The sequence below is a fragment of the Ruditapes philippinarum genome, unplaced genomic scaffold (genome assembly GCF_026571515.1).
Source record: "Ruditapes philippinarum isolate M1 unplaced genomic scaffold, ASM2657151v2 ctg379_1_1_1_1, whole genome shotgun sequence".
Classification (NCBI taxonomy): domain Eukaryota; kingdom Metazoa; phylum Mollusca; class Bivalvia; order Venerida; family Veneridae; genus Ruditapes; species Ruditapes philippinarum.
The window spans coordinates 262980-290953 of record NW_026856736.1 but is presented as its reverse complement, the minus strand read 5'-3'; the positions used below and the strand labels follow the sequence as shown (position 1 = coordinate 290953).

Here is a 27974-nt window from a genome sequence, read left to right as displayed (position 1 = left end):
TCCACTCTATAAGAAACAACTATCCACAAATAAGTCGTGCTCTTCTCACCTTAGCAAGAAGTACTGTTACTTTAACAGTCCTGATCTTTCTCCATGTGAATTTTAGATCAATCCCTTACATTAGTTAAGAACTGCGTGAGAGAGTCGATAATGTCATCTCAAGTCATGCCGTCGACATATTGTGCCTAAGTCTATGTGAGGTACATTTTGTACCTTTGATTTTCTCCTCGATGTTTTCAAGCGGCTTGAATGTTGTTGATTGTTTTGATAGTTAAAAAGGTACATATGTAGTGAAATTTAAAGAAGTATTGTGTTACTTTGTGTCACAATAGCCATGATGAATAAAAATATTATGAGTGAACTTTGAGAAGTTGTTCTAGTATATTATATCATCTTTAACTAAGTTGTTATAAATCTAACTAATTTGTTAAACATTATATACATGTATGTGTTTCATCTTAAACTAAGTTAATTATAAAAAGGAATACAAGATAGAAAATGTAAACTAGGTATCAATTAACTATTTACTGATAAATGTCGAATTTTAGTTCTAATTGTAAAACATTTTTGTCGCAAAATTATGTCGGTATCTCTTGTTCAGCCACGTTAAATAATGAAAAAAGCTATTTGCGGTTTGATTACCTAAATTAAAAAAGGTCATGTTTGATTTTATGTTCATGTAAGTACTGTCTATCACGGAAGAATTGCATTCTAGCTGTGCGGAATATGGAATGTTCAACAATCCTGTGATTCGTTATTTCATTTATTGCATTGATTCCGGGCACGCTTCCTTTCTCTTTCACTGCGATTTTCTCCACGTTTCATCAAAGAATGTTTGAACAGTTTTGTAAATGGATCATCTGTTTATTGGAATTTCTTTACGCTCTGAAAATGTGATTGTTTGTGTACCCTTTAGGCCAAATAGACAGGCACTAATTGTTCACATTTTTTACTTGGAGCAAAATGAAATAAAGTAAGATGAAATGTTTCACTTTTTGATGTGTTGTCTTTCCGGATGTGGAATAAAATTACGTTTGCGTATTCATTTCTGACCATTATGACTGTAAAATTTTGTATATAATATTTTCCGATTTTTAATCAACATGAATGCCGGAAAAAAAGTTTTTACAAGAAAGAAAAAGACAGTGTAGTTATTTCTATAAGAAAGTTATGATCAGTTAAATTGAAACGGAAAATGGTTTGCTGTGTCAACAAAGGTATGTATTAATATTTCTTTCGTTTTGTAATTTCAAAATTCTATGGGATTTACTTTATACCGTACGGCGGGAAGAAACCTTACAAAATGTTGCTGATAAATAATTGCCGCAGAATTCTAAACAGTTGTGTGGCTTTAATATATACAATGTAGTTATTTTTCCTTAGAATGATGATCTTAATTACTTTGGGTTTTTTTTTCTCTCACATATTTGATAATTTATAAAATAATGATGTGGAAAAACGATCATGAGACTGAAAAAAAATTAAAATGCTGTGTATCTCATTTTTGTATATAACAAGAATAAAATAAAACTTTATTCTAGATGAAACACAAACATTATAATTTTAATGTGTTACCGTAAATAAAATAACATCGATATACATGCAAGCATTTTTAATAGTTTATACAAATTTGTTTTAGTTCGATCGTGTTGGAACAATTAGTTTATCTAAATACTCTCGACTCCGTGGCTGGCATGCCGAAAACTTTTTTAAAATTTTATTTCGGATGCTGGGGCTCCCATTGCTGTACCATGCATTCTTCTCTCTTTCCCGTTACAATGGCCATCTGCCGGAAAATTATCCGTGTCAGCATACGAGTTTGCATATAGGACTACTTTATCATGTAGCGTAGCGACCGGAGTCGTTTAGGTATTAATAAAAGATCTACGTCTCAGTCTTTTGAAGAAATGCAGACAGAAGTCTAAAGTTTTTTTTCTAAAAAAGAAAGTAAAATCTAAACTGATTTTGTTGTAATGAAATTATGACAGTGATCATTTAAATGAACATAGCCACCCCAAGTCAACAATATTTACCTGAATTCCATTTTATCATTTTAGAAGGTGCAGACTGTATTAAATGTCTATAATAAGAAGACTACGAAAGACCGATGGGGACATTTCAACTTCATGGATTTCCGATTACAGCATCATGAATTTTCGATTTCAACTTCACGAATTCACGATTTCAACTTCACGAATTCATGATTTCAACTTCCCGAATTCATCGTGAATTCACAAAGTTGAATTTGTGAAGTTGAAATCGTGAATTCATAAAGTTTAAATCGTAAATTCATGATGTTGAAATCGTGAATTCATGAAGTCGAAATCGTGAATTCGTGAAGTTGAAATCGTGAATTCATGATGTTGAAATCGTGAATTCATGAAGTTGAATCCGTGAATTCGTGAGGTTTAAGTCGTGAATTCTCGATGCTGAAATCGTGAATTTTTGAATTGTGTATGTTGAAAACGTGAATTCACGAAGTTTTGATTGTGAATTCATGAAGATGAAATCGGGAATTCATGAAGTTGAAATGGCCCTACCGGTCTTTCGTAGAAGACTGATAATGTTTCAGTGTTTAATGATTGACATTTTCGGCACGTTATTTCTTCTGTACTTTTATTTTTATATTTGTTTATTTTATCAGCTTCCTTTTTGCAGCGGATGTCTCTTTTTTCTAAACAGATTCATTATAGGCCCATTATGTGCCAGATATACTATCATTGTTATTTCTAAAATGCTTTCATTTATGGTACCTTTTTTACAGTTTCAAAAAAAACAAAACTTATCTGCGATATAGATTAACTATCATTTGCTTCTGTTGTTGTATTAGTAATTGGTATTTCATAGTGAATTAGTATTTTGTATAGAAGTCATTATACTACTTTCATTTATGACACATAACTGCACGTCCAGCGCTACTTTCTTCAGTTGTTAAACATCTTACTCTAAATTCATTATAAAATCATTTTAATCACATGTTTGACATTTTCTAAAGAATTGAAAAATATGGACTTTTGAGGCATAATGTGCCTTTAAATTTAGACAATATGCCTATATATAGCGTGTAACAATGAAACGGAATGGTATTGTTTGTATTGAACAACATTTTTCAGGAAATATTTGTATACAAGAATTGACTGACTCGGTGACATTGTATATGTTTATAATTAATCAAACTTGCAGTCAATGAAATTGTATACATAAAAGTATCACTATTTTTTCACTCGAAGAGAGGCAGTAAACTGCTTGTTCTTCCCACTTGATTTCCGGTAGATATTTATTTGCCAACTGTTTCCTGGAATATGTGCTATAGCATTCCTTATAAAACGAGACAATATTTAGCAACCGCCACGCGGCCCGCGCTTCACTTTTTCTTTTTTTCTAAAGCCAGAACACATCGTTAAAAATGTTATATAGTAAAAAATATTCCTAGAAAAGATGATTTTCTTGTTCACATTTCATATTGACCATGACAGTCCAGGTCACTCACATATCAAGGTCATACTTGAATTACTCTCAACATGTTGGTGTTGTTTTAAATGATGTGGTGGTGTTGGAAGTTTTCACTCCGGATCACGGCAGTAAGCCACATTGAATTTACCAGAGCACAGTTCAGTCGCCCATCGTTCCATGGGCAGGCAGTTTACCAGTACTAGTTGCTTTCATTCTCGCAAGGAAATGATTGTACATGCCAGAGCAGATGTACAGTGCGAATGATCATAGAAAGGATTTCATGATCAATCAAAACGAAAGTGAACTGCTCCGTCCGGGAATCGAATCCGGGTTGCCCGATTCACAGTCCAACGCTATATCTATTGAGCTAACCGGACGGCTCTCTTTAAATGACGTTTATTCATAGTTGTGCATCCCTAATTCAAAGGTATTATCACGGTCAGAAAGCACAAACACACATGGTTTTGGGTTTTTTTATCAGTCATTCTAAATACAATAAATTAAACTACACAACATTTATCATTTTATTCATAAATAAGTTTAAGTGTTGCCAAGCTGCTTAAATCAGATACATATAATGCTTAATATATTCTCACAAAAACAAAGTAAAAGCAAGGAGATATTTGTTTTTAATCACATTCTTTAACTTAATGTTATCCTGTGATGAATTTTAGAGTGCTACCACTTGTACATGTTTTATGTTATTTCTATCAGTCACCTGTTATTGTCGCTGGACATCTTGAATGATGTTCTTACAATATGCCCAGACATGATTGATGTGGCAGTTAATCATGTTACATCGATTTGTATAAATCTGTAACAATTCATATACAATTGCAGGGAACGGAATGAATTGAGTAGAGTCATTAATGACTTCTATGAGAAAATCTCCGTCCTGTTCATTCGCACATTACTCATTTGCTGAATAAAAATCTCATTTTGGTAAGTGAAAAATGGCAACACCGTGTATTTAACGAGTAATTGTGTCTCAAATAAAAAATGTGCAAATAAAAAAAAATGGTGTATATACTCAGAACAACAGTATTCATGCATCCTTTAGTTACATATATCCCCATAAAGAACTCTATTACAAACTTACAGTTTCAGACGTTTAAATAAAACGTCTGCAAAATTAATGATTATAACCATATGGCCATATGATAAAAAATTTATTTTACAAAGACTGAAAAATGAATTACTGCAAAATATGAATTTATTTCATTTTAAAAAAAGTTAAATGAACACACTATTGTTATTTGGTTGATGGTGTAGCTGTGTGTGTTTTATTTATATATATAGAAGACCACATTTAAAATAAATTGTTATTGGATTTTTAAGGCTGGTATATCTTCATGTGTAACCTTCTGTTACTACTAATAATAATAATAATAATAATAATAATTCTGCGTTTGACAAAAACACAATAACGATGACTACAATTTATCATATTTAAAGGCTCTAATAGACGTGATTTCAAGTTATGTCACCCCGAAAACAGTAATTTTGGGATGACTTAAAGCAGTAAGTACTTAAAACATGATCTGTATCTATAACAGATATACGAAACTATGATCGATGGACTAAAACTTCAATGGAAAAAAACGCATGTAAAAGATTTAATTTTTTATTACCCCTGTATTACATGATATTGCAGAATTTGTATCACAGATTGACACGCATTTCCAGCTAGTTTACATTATCCTTCAACCCGGTAAAATTATGAAAATCGTAATTTAAGTAACTTTTACATATACAGAAAAAATCTTTGTTTAATCGTTAAAATATTGACTAAAGTTTTTTTTCCCGAACATCTTAAGATTAAAATTTCTATTGTATATTCCATTCAATATAGATATGTATATTTGTTTAGTAGCATACACGACTATTTATCCTGCAATATTGATGTTGTGTTTCATGTGAACTAGTTATAATTTATATGTTTCAGGTGACTTATTGGTCCGTTGGGCCGGGTGCTATGTTAAATTATTTAATTTCGTTATTTGTAAACTGTCATACACATGTCACTATAATAAAATATTTACTTACTTACCTATTTACCTACTTACCTACTTACTTACTTATACCATTGATTTTGTGAAGTGACAAACAGTGTGACGTGCATTTACGTGTGTATGATAAAAGTGTGTTATTTCACTACCCACTACCTATCTTAATTTCTCAATATTTTGAAAAAATGATTGAAATATATTTATATGATTTAAAAGTTTTCTGTTCGGTATCAGTCGGATAAAGGATAAAATCAGGTAAACTGAAAACTTTAAATGCATTATCACGTGTTCTGACTTTTTTTCAAAATGATAGTTAACCTCGATTTCATATATATGTATTATTAAAATTTCTTTAGTTTTTTATATTAATCATTTCAACAACAATTATGTTGACCTCTTTATTTGCTTTTAAATATATTTCCTTTTTTTAAAACAATGTCAATGTCAGGTCCGTGATCGTTAGATGGAATTATTAATCTTTTTCATGCCTTTTTATGGCAAACTTAGCCACAAAGCTATAAAGGCATATTTTATGTTTTTGTTAAAAGCTATTTCATATAATTTTCTACTTTTTACCTTAAACTAACTCAGAATTGTCTTTGAACGTCTACTATTTTCCTATATATGGTGATGCCCTTTTTGCCCTACGCAAATTGCGCATGCGCAAGAAAATACTACTTCCGATCGATTTTTCATAGCAACGGATCGCGTCGTAAAAAGGTCTATAATGTGCCTTTAAAGATCTTGTAACACAATTTTTTCATGGTTTTATTTCATAATTATGATGCTCAATTTAAGATTTGTCAATATTGTAAGTTCCAACAGGTACGTATATACGTACCTGGTTCCAATAAGCATTATTTATAGAGATATTACCGAATTTAACATTTCATGGAAATAAAGGGAGGTAATTAGAAATTTATTATTTTAAATTCTAAGTCAAATTTTCCAATAAGAAATGAATGCATAAAATTTATTGATTAAATATAATGTGCACAAATATTTGCAGTACACATTTTACATATTCTTCGATGTTTGAAAATTGTTTTATTTGCATAATTATATTATTTTAAATTCTAAGTCAAATTTTCCAATAAGAAATGAATGCATAAAATTTATTGATTAAATATAATGTGCACAAATATTTGCAGTACACATTTTACATATTCTTCGATGTTTGAAAATTGTTTTATTTGCATAATTATATACATATATAAATATTTGGAAGTGTGGTATACACACAGTAACAATATCAATCACAAAACATACAGGATCTTTAATATCAAAAAGAAAACTTTTATTTTGGAAGACCTGATCGTCGATTACCCATAATCATCTCGGAAATAATACAAATATATAAAGAATTTCTACACTTGACTATTGATATTTGTTATCATTGTATATTGTGTGACAAATGTATTTTGACATCCATCGGAAAATAAAGTCTATCTCGGTAATTAAATGACTGAAAAATACATGTATGTCTGACAAAAGACCACATCCATATAAGACCACATCCGAACTATTTTGAGCAATTATACAATTTGTACTTTCAGTTTCTAGAAAATTGATAATGTGCAGAACGCAACAACCAGGTTACTACCCCGAGGTCAAGGTCATTATTCAAGGTTAAATGTAAAAAAAACATTTTTTTTAAATAGCTCGGCACCAATATCATCATTATGAGACAATGTGCAAAGCACAATAACCAGAGTCAAGATCAATTCAGGTTAACGAGCAAAGGGCATATGTAAACTATGGTCTCATTGAAATTATTAATAATGCAGACAGGGTGCTGTAAAGATTAATGAAAATTTAAGGCTTTTTTTTTGATAATTTGCCTTGATATTTTCTTTTGTGGCTTCTCAAAAGGAGTTTCGATTGCAAATCAAGCATTGACAGTTACTACAAAACAAGTTAGGCAGCTTGAATGAATTTTGTGAAATATCAAAACATATGACTGACACGTTATTATTCATTTAAATTGTTATTGATTACACTATGGTAATAAAAGCAAGATGGCCAATAATCGTATGTTTCGAGAGTAATTTCGGATAGGCAATTAATTTTTTGTATGATTTATCTCATTGAGACATGAAGTTTTCAGTTAGAAGACAAATGTGGCTTTTGTTTTGAGATGTGAGCAAACTTTGCTAATCCTCCTCTCAACACCAAATATTCCGTTGTTCTATGGCCTCATTTGTTTTCTTCTCTGATTGTTTACAAACACACCATATAGTTACTTAGCTGATCTCTCAGTGCGTTTGGCGTCCACTCTGTGCTTGTTTCTTTATTTCCCCCAATTGTCATGAAACATATTTCGACAACTTTGAGCGTATCATAGACACAAACACATGTTAGTTGTTATTCTCTGCAAAAACTTGCAGACTTCTGAAATGTTTTCTGCGGTACATTTTAACCCAAACGGAGACTCTGAACTTTATTTGTCAGTGAATGAAAAGTTTATTAATTCTTTGTAATGCAAGTCGATAACCTTTCTCCTTTAACATATCAAGGACAACTACATAATTCCTACTGGACAGAGCCAATCCTTCAATTGCACGTTTTGCTTGTCCATACAGTTTGTTCAACACATCACTGATTTTACAAATTGTTGTTTCGGTGCACTGTTCATTCGTAAGTATCACAAACTTCAATCCAATACAAGGTATTTCGACCAAAGGAAGATTTTTCTAGTTTTGGAAGCTTGACAGCACTTGCTTCTATACATTCCTTTTATTCTCGTTGTTCTAAGAACTCTTGTTGTTGTTTTAGTAGAGACAGCATAAGCTGCAGCATTATTTCCTGACCTTTTATTAGTATTTTAAATCTCCTTTACAAAAACTTATTTAAATCTAAGCAATTTTTTTCATTTTTTGTTTGTTATATCCGGTTTGCGGGACCAATTCAATGGGACGAAGAATCCATTTTCATTATACTCGTGAAATAATACAGCATGAAATACTCAAGAATCACGAGAAGAAGTATACAATTAAAGTAATGCTTTAATGCACGTGATATATATGACATGAGGTGTAAACACACACACAAATTCTTACATAAATTATCAATGTCAAGCAATTCAAAATGAGTAAAGAATAATCATCAACAAAGAACAGTATATACTTTAATAAACCTGCTTGAGTATATGTTTTTGATTTTTTTTTCTAAACTGAAAAAAAAATTGTTTCATACACTCTTCTTATCAATTAAAGTCAGACGAACTGGTCGCCAGTCCAAACTCTTTTGCGTACATATATTAAATTTTAAATTACAGTTTACCAAGGAAAACGACTTGTATTTTCTTTTTATAATATGGTATATTTTAAGAGAATCTAGCATGACCATATAATAATTTGTTAAATTAAAAAAAGAAACTTATGAAATAATCATATTCTGTTGTTTTTGTTTCAGAGAAATGATGTTATTCTAACATGGATTCAAACCATTAGTTATTTTACTTGATGTGTTCTTGAATATTCAACTGAAGTCAAAAATGGATAAATGTTTTATAACCCGTGCCATAATAATCTTCCTATTTCTTAAAGGTAAATGTGAACATTGTGTTGTTATTGTCAATTTCTGTATGCAAGAAAAATGAAGTTATACTTTTTGTCTACACTTAATTTTGATATAGATAATTTACTTTAATGCACAATAACTGTATAGGATTTAAAGTAATTTTTATCTTTTTTTCCATGAGCACTCGCCTCTTTGGGTACTTGTGATTTGAATTTTTAACTTTCTGTTATATTTTGATGTAACATATGAGCTATTTCTTTGAAACATTGAATCTTAGTGACGTTCGCTTCTATTTTCAATCAAGAAAACTATGTCATTAAGCCTCTAACAAGCTGCGTCCTGCGAACGTTGCCTTTGCCTTCTTGAACTTTGTTCTCATTCTTTGTGTCTATTGCAGGAATACACACGCTCTCTAAAATCATTAGTCAATTTTATATTTTCTGATGAATACTGACTTTTTCACTTCACGTCTTCCAATTTTGATGAAAACATTCAATTTATTTTACTTCATTTAGAAAGCATGCAAATTGATAAAGAAAAAATGTTTTTATCGAAAGATAAGTAAAATATATGCAATGAAGCAAAAATAAGCTATAATTTACGTTCTTTTTTCATCTGTTACATCTAAAATTTATTATTGACACAACGTCATAGTTTGATTGATGACATTAAGTGCATTATTGTATGAAATGTAACGAGAAACCCTGTAAAATAGGAGACTTGTATGTTAACAGACAGGAATAGTAAACAGATCAGCTCAAATAAAATATTTGATTAGTAATCAATCAATCATTGATACACTGTGTTATTAATCTACTGATGGACTGAAAAAAATGACGAGAGAAATTCATTAACTGGCAATTAATGAAAACCTGTTTTGCAGTTGAATGGATATACAATATTAAAGCATAAAAGGCAGATATTTCAACACTCATTTGATGCTCACAGAGTCCATGCACCGACTAATGTGTCTAACTAAAAGAGCGCCAACAGTTTTATGCAATTGTTGCACTTGAATTTGACATGAAAAGTTACATGTATCTATATGATTCTAACAACTAGTGTGTCGACATCTGCATGTATTGATGCAAATACAGATGTCGCCACACTAGTTGTTAGAATCATAGATACATGTAACTAGAACTGTCACATTAATATGGAATGCCGGTAGGGAATGCCGGTAGGGACATGCCAATTTGCTTATTTGCCAATTGCTGAATTGCTTATTTGCTAATTGCCGATTTGCTTATTTGCCAATGGCTGATAGGCTTAACGACAAATTTGCTTATTTGCCAATTGCTGAATTGCTAATTTGCTTATTTGTTAACCGCTGGTTTACGTATTTGCTTATTTGCCTATTGCTAATTTGCTCTTTTGCAGTAGAAAAAGTTTACACTGTGCCGGAAGTATATGGACAATCTGACTACAGACAACCAGTTGAGTCAGATCTGTTAACTTTTACCAACAGTATTCTTGTAAATTCAGTGTTTTCCAAGAATACTGTTGGTCAACGAATTTAGTTGCAGTGATGCCTACGCAGATATATGTCTACAACTGATGGCTGACATGTCCTTGAGAACACAGACGCTTAGGGTCAGATTCCGTACCCCAACGTGCCCCTGTAAACACTAGATCTATTTAAAATATTTTAATATTCAAACACGAATTGGACATCGTTAAAACTGGTTTTCAAGCAATTTTTACATATACGGGTATGAAAAAATACCATATACCACCAAGTCTCAATAAAGTACTTAATGGTTTTATCGTTGTAACAAATGTCCAATTCGTATTTAAATAAATATTAAAATAGTTTTGATATAGTGTTTACAGACGCGTATCACGTAAGGGGCAGGATTTGACCCGCCAGCATCTGTGCTTGAGAATGCCTTATAATGTGTTGCAGCTATAGATATGTTTGTGCAGCTTAAGTCAGAGATTGATGGCATAATAAACACTTGATTAGTCATATTTAAGTGAAAAATATTGAGTAAAGATTGAAAATAAATGAACTTGAAAACAAAACTATTTCTTATTTTATGGCATATAAAATGTCGTTATTCTCAGCAGATTTGTCACAGAGGGCCTCATTTAAGTGGTACGAACACATAGTATCACGAATGATACATTTGGTGCATGCTTAAGCACTTAAGCAATAGCCTTCGTTTTTAGCTCTGTAATATTTTGAGATCACTTATGTCAGTGTGTGCATCAACATTTTGCTTTGATTCAATGTTTTTGATATTGGTCACACTTTTCCATTTCTTCATGTTGTACATTTTACATGCTATCAGGTGACCATGACCATGATCATGACCTAGGGTATAATGGACAAAGCCTCTTTGAATATTGTGTATGCATGCTGCCCATTTAATGCTTATGTGAAGTTACAGTTAGATATAAGCGATAGTAACAGAGATATGACAGAAAAACAAAGGCTTCTCAGTACAATACATTGGTGACCTTGACATTCAGTATATAACGGGGCACAGTTTCTTCGTGTACTTTGTATGCATGCATGTAACGCAATGTTTATGCAAAGTTGCAGTAAGATGCATGAATCAGCAAAAGTAACAGAGATATGACAGAAAAACAAGTAACCAAGAAAACCAATGTATTGGTGGGTAGAATAGCATGAATAGTGGAGCTAAAACTGACACTCAAGATAATTAAAAAAAACAACTACTTTCTGAAACTGAATTTATTTTTTTCGAAATTTATTAAAATGTATCCATCTGTCTTTCTACCTATATTATAGGTAATGATGGATTGATCATAATTGTCACAAAGTATAATTTATTAACAAAACTTTATAAACATAACGGACGTGTCGCCTGACAATAGCATAAAAATTTATGTATATAAGAAAATAAGCAATTAGCAAATAAGCAAATTGGTAAATCAGCAAATAAGCAAATTGGCAAATCAGCAATTAGCAAATAAGCAATTAAGTAGTTGGCAAATAAGCAAAGTGGCATGTCCCTACCGGCATTCCATACATTAAAGTGTAACAATTATTGATGCATGAAACTGATGTCGTCACACGTCACATTATCATCAAAGAATTGCAATACAATAATATCATTTTATAAGTCATGTTTTTGGCTACTGACAAAAATAACGTCATATCTCTGGTCTTTATATACACATATAGACATTTACACATATAGACATATACACATATAGACTGGCTGTATTACGGTTTTCTACAATTGTTCTATATACAGTGGAACCTGTCTAATCTGAACTCGTCCGGACCAGAAGAAAAGTTCGGATTAGAAAGGTTTCCGGATTAGAAAGGTTTCCGAATTAGAAGGTTCTTTTACATGTTTTTTCATGTTACATGTATTTGCAAAATAGTTGAGGGAAAGAAAACAGGAATGCATTTGAAATTGCAATTTAGATATTTTTATTTTCGCAGTCTCTTATCGTTCATTCTAATACATGTGAATACAAAAATAAGGAAATGAAAATAAATAAATAAGCAAAAAAATATTATGTCCTCAAGGGTAAGTTAACTTACCATGTAAAACAGGAGGCGGGGACATAATTAAATATTCGTACCAGCATTTGTCAATTGTTGTTTACTCTTATCCGATTCAGCGACTATCCGAATTTACTGACAGTTTCTATTGTTTTCATTGCTTTATCACGTATCATTGAATCCATTACAAAGGATTAAAAGATATTTTTATTGCATTAAATCAAAATGTTTATTGAAGGTGACGAAAAACAATCAATTAAGCAATTATAGAAGATATGAAGGCAAGCTAAGTGTAGTTTTCACACCTTCGCAGATCATACGTTTCACCCATTAATCAAGTGAAATAACACATAAGTTTGGTGTATGTTGACACCTGTAAGATTGCGATTTTTTGTTATTTTGAATGAAGGTGTGACATTTGGCAAAATCTGTTCGGATCCGAGAGGTAAATTTTAGAGTAAAATAAGAACAAAAATTGAAAAAAATCGTCCGGAATTCGGAGTAGACAGGTTCCGGATCCGAAAGGTTTTTTACTATTGAAAATAGAACGAATAAAATCGGGACTGGACACTTCGTTCGGATAAGAAAGGATTCCGGATTAGAAGGGTTCGGATTAGCAAGGCTCCACTGTACTAACTTTTTATCATCATTTTGTTAAATAGAGTCACAGCAAGGTACAAACGAGAAGAGATTGTTTCATGATTTGTTTCAAGAACGCTATTACAGTCCATTAGAACGTCCAGTTGAAAACGAGTCATTACCTATACGTGTTAATTTTACACTAGTTCTACAACAAATTATTGACGTGGTAAGTCCACAAACGTTTGCTAACTTTCTTAGGGTCCTATAGTATTTGTAACAGCAATAAATAAACGTGTAATGATCGGGTTGTTACAATAAAAGTTATAGCTCCCGCCAAATATAGCCCCTCAGAGAACTTTATCTGTTGACATCTTCTATGACTTTAGGAAATTGTTTTAACATGCATTCTGTAAAAAGTGATATTTTTAAAGATCACCAAGTACATTATATGTTACTTAGTATCATAAAAATCACCTTTATTTCTAATTTCGTTCAACACTGTTCATTACCAGTTGATTGGTAGATTAACTATCTGATTTCGTTAAACTGATATACATGTACATGGATTTAACAGAGTTAATATACACTGGTTTAACTAAGAGAATATATTATAGTTATTTCTTGCAATCAAAGCAAACAATGATCAAATTGCTGTTATTTATTTTCTACATTTTTCTCCTGATGATTTTGGTATTATATTGATTGTTATTGGATGAAATTGTCTCATAAATATTCATTTTTAGCTCGACTTTTCTATGAAAAGGGGAGCTATCCTACTCGCCCCGGCGTCGGCGTCGGCGTTAGCGTTGGCGTCACACCTTGGTTAAGTTTTTCGTACCACCCCACTTTATTTCAGAAGTATTACAAGTATGGCTTTGAAACTTACCATACTTGTTCACCATCATAACCTCCATCTACAGACAAGAGTACATAACTCTGTCAAGGTTTTTGACAGAATTATGGCCCTTTTTTGACTTAGAAAGTGTATTGAGCTTGGTTAAGTTTTTTGTACCACCTCACTTTATTTCAAAACCATTGGGAGGTATTGCTTTGAAACTGACCATACTTGTTTACCATCACGACCTTCATCAACAGACAAGAGGACATAACTCTGTCAAGGTTTTTGACAGAATTATGCCCCTTTTTGACTTAGAAAATACATTGAATATGGGTAAAATCCACTTATTGCCTTAACCCTTTGAGATATTGCTTTGAAACTTTTAATGCTATTTCACATCATTACCCCCATCTGTACGCAAGAGAAGGTAACTCTGTCAAGGATTTGTTTTAAAAATTAAGGCCTTTTATCGACTTAGAATCTTGGTTAAGTTTTTAGTACCAGTCCACTTTTTGACTGAACTGTTTGAGATATTAATTTGAAAGTTGGAATACTTGTTTACCATCATGGTCCCAAAACATGGGCAGGAGAAGGTAATTCTGTTAAGGATTTTATTTGAATTATGGCCCTTTTTGACTTAGAAACTCAGTTAAGATTTTCATTCTTGTCCACTTGTTGACTTAACCATTTGAGATATTACTTTGGAAGTTGGAGTTCTTATGTGCCATCATGAGACCTATCTGTAAGCAAGAGAAGATAACTCTGTGAAAATGTTTCTTGATTTGTACTTAGAAATTCCTAGTTAAAGTCTTGTGTGCCCTTAACTGTCAAAGTTTTGTTTTATAGGCAAGCACTAAAAAAGTCGAGCGCGCTGTCCTTCTGACAGCTCTTGTTCCTCTTTTTTTACAGGACGAGAAGAATCAAATCATACATACGAATATTTGGTTACAGATGGTAATTACATTTCTTTTCTATTTTAATGACTTTTTCTATAATCAAGGTGTACATTAATTTTTTGTACTGTAAGAAACTATGTCACTATATTTCTTGTTTTACAATAGTTAGCATCAAAAATTAGCCATGTATCTCATAATATGATACTGAACATTAACAAGTGACTGAAATTTATAGGTATTATTTAATTTTTTATTAGAATGTTTGTGTGCGCGTGCGTGTGTGTGTATGTTTTAATTTTTGTGCCTTCATTAACGAAAAAAAGTGTTCCTAATTAAATTGTGGATAAATCTTAATTAATCTTTTTTCTTATTTCCCAAACAGTTTTACAGTTATTAATTTGGAAATATTAACATAAACATAATGTTGATTAATATGTATACTAAGGGATATATTGCAAGTTCGATTGAAATTTGTGATCAGATGAAATTTGTATTGATGTGTTAGATAAAATCTGATTTTTTGTTTTAATATTCTTGACAATAACATAACAAATATCTGGGGTTTTTTGTTACGTGAAATTTGTTTTATATATGAATATTATATTGCATGAAGTAATAGAAAAACATTCTTAGGTCAAATCAATATATGAACAGAAAAGTATGTTTATAATTGCTCAAACTGTTTTAATAAAAAAACGAATCAAATGTTAGACTATGATCAATTTTACTGAAAAACTGAGTTTGTATATATTGTACATGTGACAATGAGAGCAGGCTAAGAGGTTTAGACCCACAGAGAATGGATTCAGTTTTTCCATGTGCAAAGTTTTAATACACTAAGAGTTTTGTGTCCAGAAGAAAGAACAGATTATGTTTCAACATTGTTATAACCAGACACTAAAAGCAGAGTCATCTACACACAGATATGATTTATTTCTCGCTGCAGCAGATATGTCATTCACATATATCAAAAAAAAGAAGAGAATCTTAACTAGCCCTTCATGTACTACTCAAAGACATTAGCACGAGATGAAAGTGCACCTGAAATATCGACCAACTGTTTTCTAACAGATAAAAAAGAAGAAAACCATCTGACTTAATCTTCGGATACACTTCTTGCCTTTAATTTTTATGCCCCCACAATGTGGGAGCATATAGCGTTGCACTTGTCCGTTTGTTCGTCCGTCCGTCCGTCTGTCCGTACGTCCCGAAATCTTGTGAACGCAACTCCTCTTAAACCTTATGGCAGATTTTGCTTAAACTTCAAGGGATGAACAACCTTAATGTGTAGATGGTAGTAAAGGAAGGAATTTACGCTGCGACCAAATTTAACAGAATTATGGCCCTTTGTTGATTTTTTCACTATATACTATGGAGAAATTTTGTGAACGCAACTCCTCTTAAACTGGATGGCAGATTTTGCTTAAACTTCCAGGGATGAACAACCTTAATGTGTAGAAGGTAGTAAAGGAAGGAATTTTTGCTGCGACCAAATTTAACAGAATTATGGCCCTTTGTTGATTTTTAGTTTTCTACTTGTGGCACAAGTAGTCCAAAAATATTTGACCTAGAGTCATAAGATTGACAGAACAGTGGTGTGTGGGGGCATCCGTGTCCTATGGACACATTTCTAGTATAAATATAATATCAAAGTCTTTTATAATTCACGGACAACCATTTAAAGGTCTGAAACCAGAGCGATCATTATAAAAAAAAGACTATAAATTTCAGGAATCTGATTATATTTTACTCTCTCTAAGACTTTTGATACAATGCTCTAATTTTTCTTATACAATGAAACATCTCTGATAAATTTTAAGTCATTTGGAACATCACCATGAACAATAAGACAAATTGTTAATATAAGACACAGGATGTTCCTTTAACAGCAGCAAAGTCCATGGATACATCGAAACCAGTTGCCTTGTTAAGTGTTCCTTAAAACTTTACATTAAAAAACAAATTCATCAAAATAAAGTTTGATTCTTTCGGATGAATGGTAATTTAAACAAAGTTTTTTGCCAAACATTTTGAACATTTTTGCTTTTTTTAACAAGTTTACTTGCAACAGAAGTGGAAAAAGAATTGAATGTTTCAGCATTTCAATTTATCGAATTATATACCATCTATTTGCAGACCAGTGTTACTTGAAGATTTACGCTTTTTAATGTTACTTCCAATTGCTATAAGCTATTCTACACAAATTTTGAAATAAAATCATTTCCATCCTGGGCTTTCTTAAAATAACTTGCTTTTTTGTCTGGGATTTATTCCTGCGTTGTCTGAAATATTGTCTTCCGTTTTATTTTACTTGGATTTAAGTGTTTAAAATAATTTGTCTCTAGCCTTGTTCTGCTTAACTTTTGCATATTGTCAGGTATATATTATCATCATTGTAATTATAGAAGATATTTAAGTTTTTTCCTATAAATACAAGATTTATTTTCATCGAGTGGTATGAAAATAAATATGCCATGAGTGGCGATAGCCACGAGTGAAATATGATATTGTTCTTACCACAAGATGAAAATAAATCCTGTATTTATAGAAAAAATCTTGTTTCGTGTATTGGAAAGTAGCTCGGCAAGATACCAGTAAAAATACGGAAAAAAAAAACGTTTTACTGCAGTGAAAAATAAATTTTTACAGTAAAGAAATGAAAATTACGTATTTTATTACATCAGTTTAACTCAATATTTCATTTTTAAGCATATAATAAAATAATTTATTTAATGAAGCAATGTTTCATTGCCGCTGATGAAATTTCAATTTCTCAAATATAACCTTAATTATTATGCTCCCTACTGAAAAACTAGATCTATACTGTAATTGTATTGCTGTCCGTATGTACGCACGTACGTTCTGTTATCATTGTCCTATCAATAACTTGAGATGGAATAAGTTGTGGTTTATATAACCTTGTAGGGACATTGTACATGGTTAGTAGATGATCCTAATTTAGATTCTCGGTGACACTAAATGTAAAATGCTTGTCCGATAGATACCGTGACATAATGTATGTAACTTGTCATGGCCAAAAGGTGTTCTGTAATGGTCAAAGGTCAATGTCACTGTGACACATTGTGACATTCTTTTCCGATCAATACCTGTAGAAGGAATAAGCCAAAGTTTATTTCATTTGGAAAAGATATTGACCATGGCCAGTAGGTGATCCGTAGTTTAAGGACAATGGCCAAGTGGCACATTTGGTTAAATCCTTTTCTGATCATTACCTTTAAAAGGATCAAAGCTTGTTTGTTTAAGTTAATTTAATTACTCATGGCCAGTAGCTGTCACCCATTTATTTTGAGCTCATGTGGTCAAGGTCACATTGACACGTACTGTGAATCCTTGTCTCATATCAAGTAACTAGAGTTTCCTCTGTTATAGGTTTGTGAAATTTATTAGTTTCAATTCTGTTTGTATATATACATATTACTTATTTATTTAATAATTAACCTTAATGAAATTAACATAAGTATATGTTAATAAGATTTGTTAATAAAACATGCTTATAAAAGGCAAATAAAGTTGGGGCATCAGTGTGCTATGAACACATTTCTAGTTTTCTTTCAAACTTATAGATAGTGACCTCTCAATCAATTCTAATCGAATAGTATTTTCTGCAATGTGATATTATTTGATTACAAGCGTGTTAAGTTTATTTCCATCCAGTCTTAAAGTTTACCAGCTCTCATTCGTTTTCGTTATATCAAACAGCAAAACAATTAAGTATTGGATAGAAGAGAAAATGAAACACATTAAGTTAACCGATCATCATTACTTTGTATCATCATTTATCATCATTTATCATCGTTAATCATCATCTGTTGTAGAATAATTCCTCTATTTAACTTGGGGTAAATTTTCAAGATTTGATACTACGTCCTTTTTAACCTGTTTCCTCTCTTTCTCTATACATTTAGATTATAGATGCATATTCACGTAGAACATAAACGTACATAATCTTCAGTAGTAGGTATTCTCACGCATATATATAAAATATACATATACACACATATATAAAAATAAGTGCTGGAAAAAAGTCACATATAAATGAAACAATATATATATCAAAAACGCTAATTTAAATTTGCCGTAGCTTTCGGCCTTGTGGCCTTCTTCAGCAGCATTATATATATTTATATAGATTATCATCATTGTGAATTGGTCTGCAATAGAAGGTCTGTACTACAATAAATAATTACATTGATAGTATTTAGTAACAGACTTAACAACAAACAACATAAGATATTTATTTTGTTGGCAAGTGTGAGACACATGATTCGATATTGCATATATTTATACAGCAGATAATGAAATGTTCTAGAACAAAATGTTACTTTTCAGCTTATAAATGTTATAAATGTTCATATTAAATCACTTAGAACTTTATAATATTAACCGTTCTATTGTTTTTATCAATACTTGAAATACTTGTAGAAAATGTGCCCTTTATAGACCAATCTACAACTATCATTTTTATTTAGCTACTTCATTAAACCAAGACGTTACATTGAATATGCTATTAGTATACTATTGTATCATTTTATCACCGGTATACTCCGGTACGCAATATCTTTACGAGCCTAAAAGATTTTTAACAGAAATATTAACGTTGTTAGCATAATACGCGTATATGTTTGTTATTTGACTAAACCTGTGTCTTTTGCTTCGCATCACTTGAGAGATTGATGATGTCAATATTGATATATGTTCTTTACAACGTTCCTGTTGAACATGAGGGTCTTTCTGTCTACAAAATGTTCCTTCTTTCAGAAATGGAGGGCTGCCAACCTAATGTGGGATCCATACGAGTATGGTGGTATAGAGGCTATACCTGTACCAGCCAAACTCATCTGGACACCTGATATTTTATTGTACAACAGGTATATGGTGGGACATTTATTCTAGTAAAAGTTATTTGTGAGGCTTTGTTAATTTAAAAGTAACACAATGTAGATTTTAATTTTTTTCTTGCTAAAACCTTTTTCGTATTAAAATTAAAATTTGTCCTTGGATGTATCCCTGTAGTCCACCATTCTAGGGGTGTTGATACTTTCGTTTTCTGTTGTATATTTGTTTAATAAATCTGAACTACTATTAAACAATAATGTAATGTTAAAATAAAATTATCTGAATCAAATGCTATTTTCATTTCAAAAGTCTACCGTTTACAGTTTAACATTTCGTGACATTATGACATATAGCGCCGCCTTTATGTCCACTCCCGGTTTTGGTTTGGTGCCTTCTGGGTGCCCTGCTGTGGTAGCTTGGGTGTGTCAGGGGCAGATGTTGCCTTTGCCTTGTTGATCTTTATTCTTGTCTTTTATGACTGTACGAGTTAGAGTTGTGGTTTTAAAAATGTCAAAATATAGCAGAATAACGTTTTATTCTGCTATAATACGATATGGAATCTAGAATTAAAAATTATTTGGTTTGTAACACTGTCCAGATGTGTATTACAGAATAAAATGTCAGAAATACTCCAGATATCGACGTTAATGTTACATTTGTCCTTATATATGTCTGTTATTGTATCCAAATCTGCTTTATAATATTACAATAAAAAAATAAATGCATTAAAATTTCTCTGTCGTTTTGGCAAAAAACTACAAATATCATCATTTATAATATCCATTTTCCTTAAAATAAAACATAGCACGTGAATATGTTTCTGTTTCTAGCGCAGACGACAAGTTTGATGGTACCTACCATAGTAATGTAGTTGTGCGCTCAGACGGATCGTGTCTCTGGGTACCACCCGGCATGCTCAGGAGCACGTGCTCAATAGGTACGAGTATTTTAAACAATGGTATATGATATCTTAATGCTCAAAAATGATATTCGTTTTGTAAAACGATAAGTTTTCCAATCGTTAAATACTTTTATTATGTTTCATTTAGGATATAGAGATATTCGAGTTTTTTTCTATGAGTACAGGATAAATTTTCATCGAGTGATATGAGAATAAATATTTCATAAGTGGCAGCAGCCACGAGTGAAATATATGATAGTATTCAAACCACAAGATGAATAATTTAAAATATACAGGTTTCTCTTTTTTGACATTAAAACACTTTTAAAATACTGTTGTATATTGGCTGAATTTAGAAGAAAGTAGTTCGGCAAGACACCAGTGAAAATACGGAAAATATGTTTCACTGCAGTAAAAATAATATTTTTACAGTGAAAATAAAATGAATGTTTTATTTCATCAATATTTCTCAATATTTCATTTATAAGTACATGTATATAATAAATACAATTGAGATATAAAATCTTTATCATATTACAGATATAACCTGGTTCCCATTCGATGATCAACACTGTGATCTCAAGTTTGGTTCCTGGACTTATGATGGCCGGATGCTGGATCTTCAAATGGAAGATCCAAATGGTGGCTCCATACTCGAGTTCCGGCGTAACGGTGAATGGGAACTTATAGGTAAAATAGTATTTTTGGGCGAAAATATGTACAGTGTACTCATAATGCCATTTCAATGTTGACCGTTGTATTCCTTTACAGGAAGCACTCAAAATTTGTGTTTTTGTATTACAATGTATATTAATGGTCACTTCTAGTACAATATAATATTTCTTTAGAACTTTTGGACTCAAGAAAACGGGGCGAAATAGAGGAAGAGTACAATACGGATTTGATATGGACATGAAAAAGAGGTTTTGGAATACAGATTTTTCAACTGTTAATAAATTAATACATCTTTTTATGATTTATTTACTAAAATAATTGAATATGTCATATTGATTTTTTGAAAAAATTGTTCTTCGCATGTTTTCCCCAAATCATAGAAGTCTAGATATAATAGATCTAACTAAATTTGTTTTGATGGTAAAATTAAGTCAGCGTATCAAGCATGTTGAATCAAGTCTTCAAAGTGTATGTTTCGCAACAACGTGTACACACGTACCAAGGGTGTTAGAGTGTGAAATTGCGTGCTTATGGCCAACGTGCACATTGTTCAATAGCCAAAGGGTTAACAACCCTGTCATAGCTCTCTTTAGGTTTGATTAACACAGTAGATCACGGGAACCAAAATTAAAACTATTAATTACTGTAAAATTAAATAAATTATCATTATCACAGATAGGCAAAATGTGTATTCTGTATATAATTTTTATATGTTAGATTTTCAAAGCTTGTTTTGTTTTATTTTATTATCCGTAATATACAGTTGCCAAGTATCAGTTTTTGAACATTTTATTCTCTACTTATACTATACGTCATGCCTGTAAGATAAGTAGCTATGATTATCTTCAATAACTTTCTCTAAACTTTATTTTATTATCATGCACCAATATAAATTCCGCTTGGCATGCGTAATATTTTTCGAGTTTACAATACACGACAAATGTTTTGAAAAAATAAAGCTATTTGCTATTTTTGGATCATTTATGCTTATCATATCGTATTTTCAATATCACTTATGGCAAATATAGTTTGTAATAGCAAAGAATATCGTTGAAAAATAAGTTATATTTCCGTAATGTTAAGAATGACAAATATGTCTGCATGACAACCATAATAATAATTATCGGCACATTATGTCTAAAAATCGAACAAATTTTTAATTCCTTATGATGCGATGGCCCAATGTTACCGATAACAAATGTCACGTGATCACCCACCCACTGCACTATAGCTTTCACACTGGCGTCAGTTAATAAGCAATGCACGCTGTACTGTAATGATAGGTGTAAATTATATTACAGGAGTGCCAGGACATCGTCACGTGCAGGAATACGACTGCTGTGAAGAGTTTTATATAGATCTAGTGTACACCATTCATATTCGCCGACGAACATTGTATTATGGGTTCAATATAATTATTCCTTGCCTTCTGATCTCGTCGATGTCATTACTACTGTTTCTGCTTCCACCCGACGCCGGCGAGAAAATATCTCTAGGTAAATCATTACATTGAAAGGTTGAACAGTATCGAGACGAAACAATACTAATAGGCAATATAAATGTTTATTTTATGCTTTTCAGTGGATTACTGATTTATCCGTGAAAATTATATTTGGTAATTTCACAGTGAAAATTATCAAAATATAATTTCACTCTTTTCAATGACGAAACTACTTTTTTAAGATTTTCCCCATGTGGTACCTCAATTTTATTTTTGCTGACAATTCTGACAATGTCAGGCTGTTTAAAGAAAAAGCAAAACTGAAATTGATAAATAACTTAAATGTCAAAAGTAATAAAAAGAAGAAAACTTACTTCTATTCATTCAAATTCATGAAATTCCAATCACCAAATTTCGTTTTTTTGTTTCATTTTGACAGTCTCAAAAATACATTCCTTCCCCATGCAAAACTGCTCTTGATGACATTTGGGCATATTAAAGTATCCTACGAGCAATAACTGCCGTATGCTTTATGAAAAATTGAAAGCATTGACAGCCATAACCCGAAGAATAAGTTAAATCAACCCAGCGTTCTTGAGCAGGTTTCCAAGTTTTCCATTTTCCTAGCTCCTTTTCTGAATGTTTTCACATATGTCAACACTTATTTTTTGTCTGTTACAATCCTCAAATAAGTTTTCTTTCTTTTAAAAATGTGTATGACTAACAAATCCAAATTATATCCCTCTGAATCTTACACAATTATTTTCCTCCCATGAAATACACAACTTTAAAAAATGGCTGCCGCTTACAATTTACAAAGCCAGGTCTAATATAAATTCGCACTAAGTAACAGAAATATGGATGGATAGTTGGACTTTTTCTCCTACAAGAATTGTTTGTTTTTATTATCAAAACAAGCGATCATTCATATTTTTTTAATAAAATTAATAAATATCACCGTCATTTAATGTTGATTGGCGGACTTATTTTTCAGCTCAAGACTTCTTTTTTTTAATGAGAAATTCCGAATAAATGGGGCTCTCAATGGGGGAAACAGTTTTAATATTAACGTTAAAATTATGGAAATTTCGTTTTAACTTGTTTTTAAGCATAAAATAAAAAGAAAATTTGTCTGTTTGTTGTGTAAGATATAATTTTATTTCATCTCGTGAACTTTAAAAACAGTATTCTCACTCGTGGCTTCGCCACTCGTGAGAATACTGTTTTTAAAGCCCACTCGATGAAATAAAATTTCATCTTACACACAAACAAACAAATATCCTCTATATGATACACGATACTTTTAAAATTCTTTCCTACCGAGATCCGATCAGATAAATGAAATGAACAGAACGAGACCTGATTCTTTGAGCTGAGACTTATTTGTTATAATGTAAATTTAATGCCTGCGTCTATCTATGTCTGTAAATAAATAGAACAATAAGAATTATCAGTATCCATCTAAACGAAAAAGAGACCACATGTCAATATCAATGATCAAAAACCAAATGATGTTATGTTTTGTGTACTGATGATAATTCGCTGAAAACCTTATCTATCGGCGTATCTTTGCCGAACACTGTCCTATGTTTCATTTGCTCGGTTATATTACATTGTTTAACGATTATACAACGATAAAACATTTTATAGCTTGCGATATGATGCGATTTAGTAAATATTACCAACATAAATCAAACTCTACAAACACTTTATCGGGTGAAGAACAAACTTTAAATGGGAGACATTACGCATGCATTTATTTCTGTTGCACAGGCTGAATAATTGTTTATTAAAATAAGATATGATAACAGAAATCTGCAAATTAAAAAAGAGCGAATAATACAATAATGTGTTTATTTTGGAAATTGTGGCGTTGTGGTTCAGATGTATGTCTCTAAAGCAATGTCTGGTTTAAACATAATTGCAAAACAAGTTCTTACAACTTATGAAGAAATATGGTCGTGAACCCAATTAGGCCTCGAACCCATGTTCCCTAGGTTGAGAGGCAGACACCTTAACCAGTAGGCCATCGCTCCCCTTATTAAGCAATGTTTATAGGTTAAATTGCTACAGGGGTCACAAACATGTCTCCCATGAGACACCAGTACTGTTTCGTTTGAAGGAGCAGGCTCGACAGTGATCCAAAATGAGCTTTATTACAATCGAGCCCGCCCGAAATAACAGAAACTTAAATGAACAATTAGTTTACTTGATTTTGATATAGTATAAATGTTCATATTCTCAGGTGTCGTTTTATAAATGTTCATGTTCTCAGGTGTCACTATATTACTCTCACTGATGGTGTTTCTGTTACTTGTTGCCGAGACAATGCCTCCAACATCAGATGCTTTACCACTTATAGGTATGATTAAATGTTATATAGGTATGATACAATGTTATTATAGGTATGATACAATGTTATTATAGGTATGATTAAATGTTATTATAGGTATGATTAAATGTTATTATAGGTATGATAAAATGTTATTATAGGTACAAAAAACTGAACCAGTTCCAATTGATTTGATACTCACAATTACATATTCATTGTAAGTCAATACTAAAGTTATTAGTACTGAACAGTGACTTGCAAATATGATCATTGATACGTGTGTAAAGTGCCAAGTGGATATCTTCTGTGAAATTATAACAAAATGAGGGCTAGTTAATTATAATAAGACTGCTTCACTATTCTTCGAATGGAGCTAAAAATAGAATGAATGATTAACTCATTTTGCATACCTATTTCAGGTATTTATTTTTGTTGTATCATGGTGATGACGTCATTGTCTGTGCTGTTTACAGTGGTTGTGTTGAATTTTCATTACCGTGGACCAGAAACACACGTTATGCCCTCATGGGTATGTAAATCATATTTCAGCATACATTTATGTAAGTCGTAGTGTTATTGTTTAAATTTCATTTGTTGTCAAGCAAACTATAAAAGCTAAAAGTAGCACTAAGTCTTATAATTGTAGAAAGTTTGAGCCAGCGTAAGGAAAACACACACAAGAAAATTGCCTTTGGTTCATATGTTGCGCCTATAATCGTGATGTATTCCATGCCGATTTATTAACGTGAAACATGTAGAAATATTTAAGTGTTATATATATATATATTCCTTTTCTTATGTAGGTTAAATTCGGGATAAATGTAGTGCTTGCAAAGGCGCTATGTATGACCCGGCCGACAACAGAAAAACGACGTCAAAGTATACTACAGAGACATCGCCTTGGAGATGTTCAGATGCACGAAAGAATGACAACTCATTCATTGCTTCCAAATTTGCTCGAATCGGAAGAGGAGTATCGCGCATGTGCAGAAAATGGCCTTTGCGGACTGAATACTTTAGGTGCATCTGATTGGATACGCCAAGCACAGGCGTGTAACATTAACATGACGCAAACAAGCGGAGACGATACGGGCAGTACGAAATACGTAAATGACAAATCTGAATTTGCAAGTCCAAACCTTGTTGCAATTCTTGTAGAACTCAAGAAAATAACCTCGAAATTAAAAGAGGACGAGGAAGACACAAATATTAAAAATGAGTGGAAATTTGCAGCAATAGTGATTGACAGGTTGTGTTTATGGATATGTTTGGCTGCTACGCTTATTTCGACGATTGCAATCTTAAGTTCAGCACCGCATTTAGTTGCTTAAAAGCAGAGTAGGAAGCAATAATTTCCTACCTATATTATAGAAAGAGACTTGCCAGTAATGAAAGTCATTTAACGTCAGATGAAAATACAGCAAAACCTTTACTTCTGAAGCAGTGTGTACTAAACGCATGAGTGTTTGTAAACTAATTGTATTCATGCTAGCTTTATCTTGATATCTTGTAATTTGTGTAAATGACACCACAAATTGAGAAAATGTGCTGAACCGTACTGAATCATGTGAATAGTTTCTAAGATTGAAAAGTGCTTTGAGAAGGGACGGTAAAAAAGAATGATTATATCTGTGGCATACAAATAATCATACTCCATGTACAAAATACACAAACATTTCTGAATGAAATGACATACAGCCTAATGTTGGTTGTTCTTTGAGTAAAGATACTTAGATACTTTTAAAGAACTGCAAAAAGTCTGTGGAGAAGGACATTATAACATTTTACTATAAAGGCAGACAAACGGAATACATTGTAAAAAGTAAACGTCCTATTTTGTCAATGATTAAAAAAGCATGCACACTAGTATTATGGGAATGACATTAAATGTTGTGCACCCTATATGTATCATGCTTTAGGTAGTACAGTATGTCAGGAAGATAATTGTACCGTAATGCAGATTTTTGTTGTAAATCAAATTTTTTGACAACAAAATTTCCATGTCATCTTTATTTATCATGAAATAAATGTATTTAGTATTAGAGAATGAAAAGTGTTTTTCACTGTTCAAAGCACATGAAAAGACGCTAGTAAATAAGATGACGTAAGACGTTCAAAGGCCATACAAACTGCACATTCAAAAGTAATTCAAGTTTATACTCAAAATGGCGTTGCAACTTTTAACTTTGATAGTAAAATAATGATATTTGGATCAAAAATATGTTTAACAGTGCAAAACAAATCGATTACTTTCATTCGCACGCGTAAGTTAACAGTGGTCGTTGAATAGGAGTTTCATTCTATTTGTAAATCAGGAAAATCTAAATCAACCAGTCAACCCAGTGATAATGATTGATAATATGTTATGTTAACTACTGTTTATACCAATGAGATTGCATATATCTAAGATAATATAATGATCTTTATTATTACAGGACTAGTAAATCTATATATAGTGAACAAGTTACATTGACCTCGACTGTTGATGAAATTTAGATCGCCTTATTTAGCCGTCTATAATTTTTTAAAATAGAAAATCAATTGTAAATTGCTTTACGGCATATGATTCAAAAACAACGTGACGTGAAATGAATCATATATTCCGGTGAATATCTCTATCTATGGACCTGGCTACTGTGACATTTACCGAGGTCGAATCATCATACAATATTTGTATGACAGTGCACCTATTTCCTAAGTAACATACAGCCAGCCCATCTATACTTTTGTACTTTGATACCTCTCCGGTAAATTATCACCAAAATAACCCTTTGACGTTTTCCAGAAATGTTATATAGCAGTTATCAAGAAAAATACTTGACAAGCATTCCGCCTTTCGTTTGTACCCCGTGCTTAATAACTTAGATGCGACCATTTGCTCCAGGCCTATTACTACTAAGTGAATAATTTAGAATAAGAGAGTTAGGGCAGTTGTTGGAATATTTGTTTGTTATTAATCACGGTCATACTGTAACAATGAATGA

At 31.8% G+C, this 27974-nt stretch overlaps 1 protein-coding gene across 1 annotated transcript; it reads left to right on the top strand.

Moving 5' to 3' along the window:
- The first annotated feature begins 558 nt into the window (after nt 1-558).
- On the top strand, nt 559-26817 carry LOC132747537 (neuronal acetylcholine receptor subunit alpha-7-like). The gene is made up of 11 exons (XM_060736941.1): nt 559-1217; nt 8877-9010; nt 13131-13276; nt 14798-14842; nt 19564-19673; nt 20472-20578; nt 21083-21232; nt 22519-22713; nt 24934-25020; nt 25410-25519; nt 25794-26817. The coding sequence occupies exons 2-11, from the start codon at nt 8959-8961 to the stop codon at nt 26319-26321; spliced, it is 1530 nt and encodes a 509-aa protein (XP_060592924.1). The 5' UTR covers nt 559-1217; nt 8877-8958; the 3' UTR covers nt 26322-26817.
- The last annotated feature ends 1157 nt before the right edge of the window (nt 26818-27974 follow it).

Excerpts from the sequence above, each read along its gene's own strand:
- LOC132747537 (XM_060736941.1), top strand. The coding sequence starts at position 8,959 with ATGGATAAATGTTTTATAACCCGTGCCATAATAATCTTCCTATTTCTT. Across the intron at positions 9,011-13,130 it reads AATCTTCCTATTTCTTAAAG|AGTCACAGCAAGGTACAAAC; the intron begins GTAAATGTGAAC and ends TTTGTTAAATAG. Across the intron at positions 25,021-25,409 it reads AGATGCTTTACCACTTATAG|GTATTTATTTTTGTTGTATC; the intron begins GTATGATTAAAT and ends TACCTATTTCAG.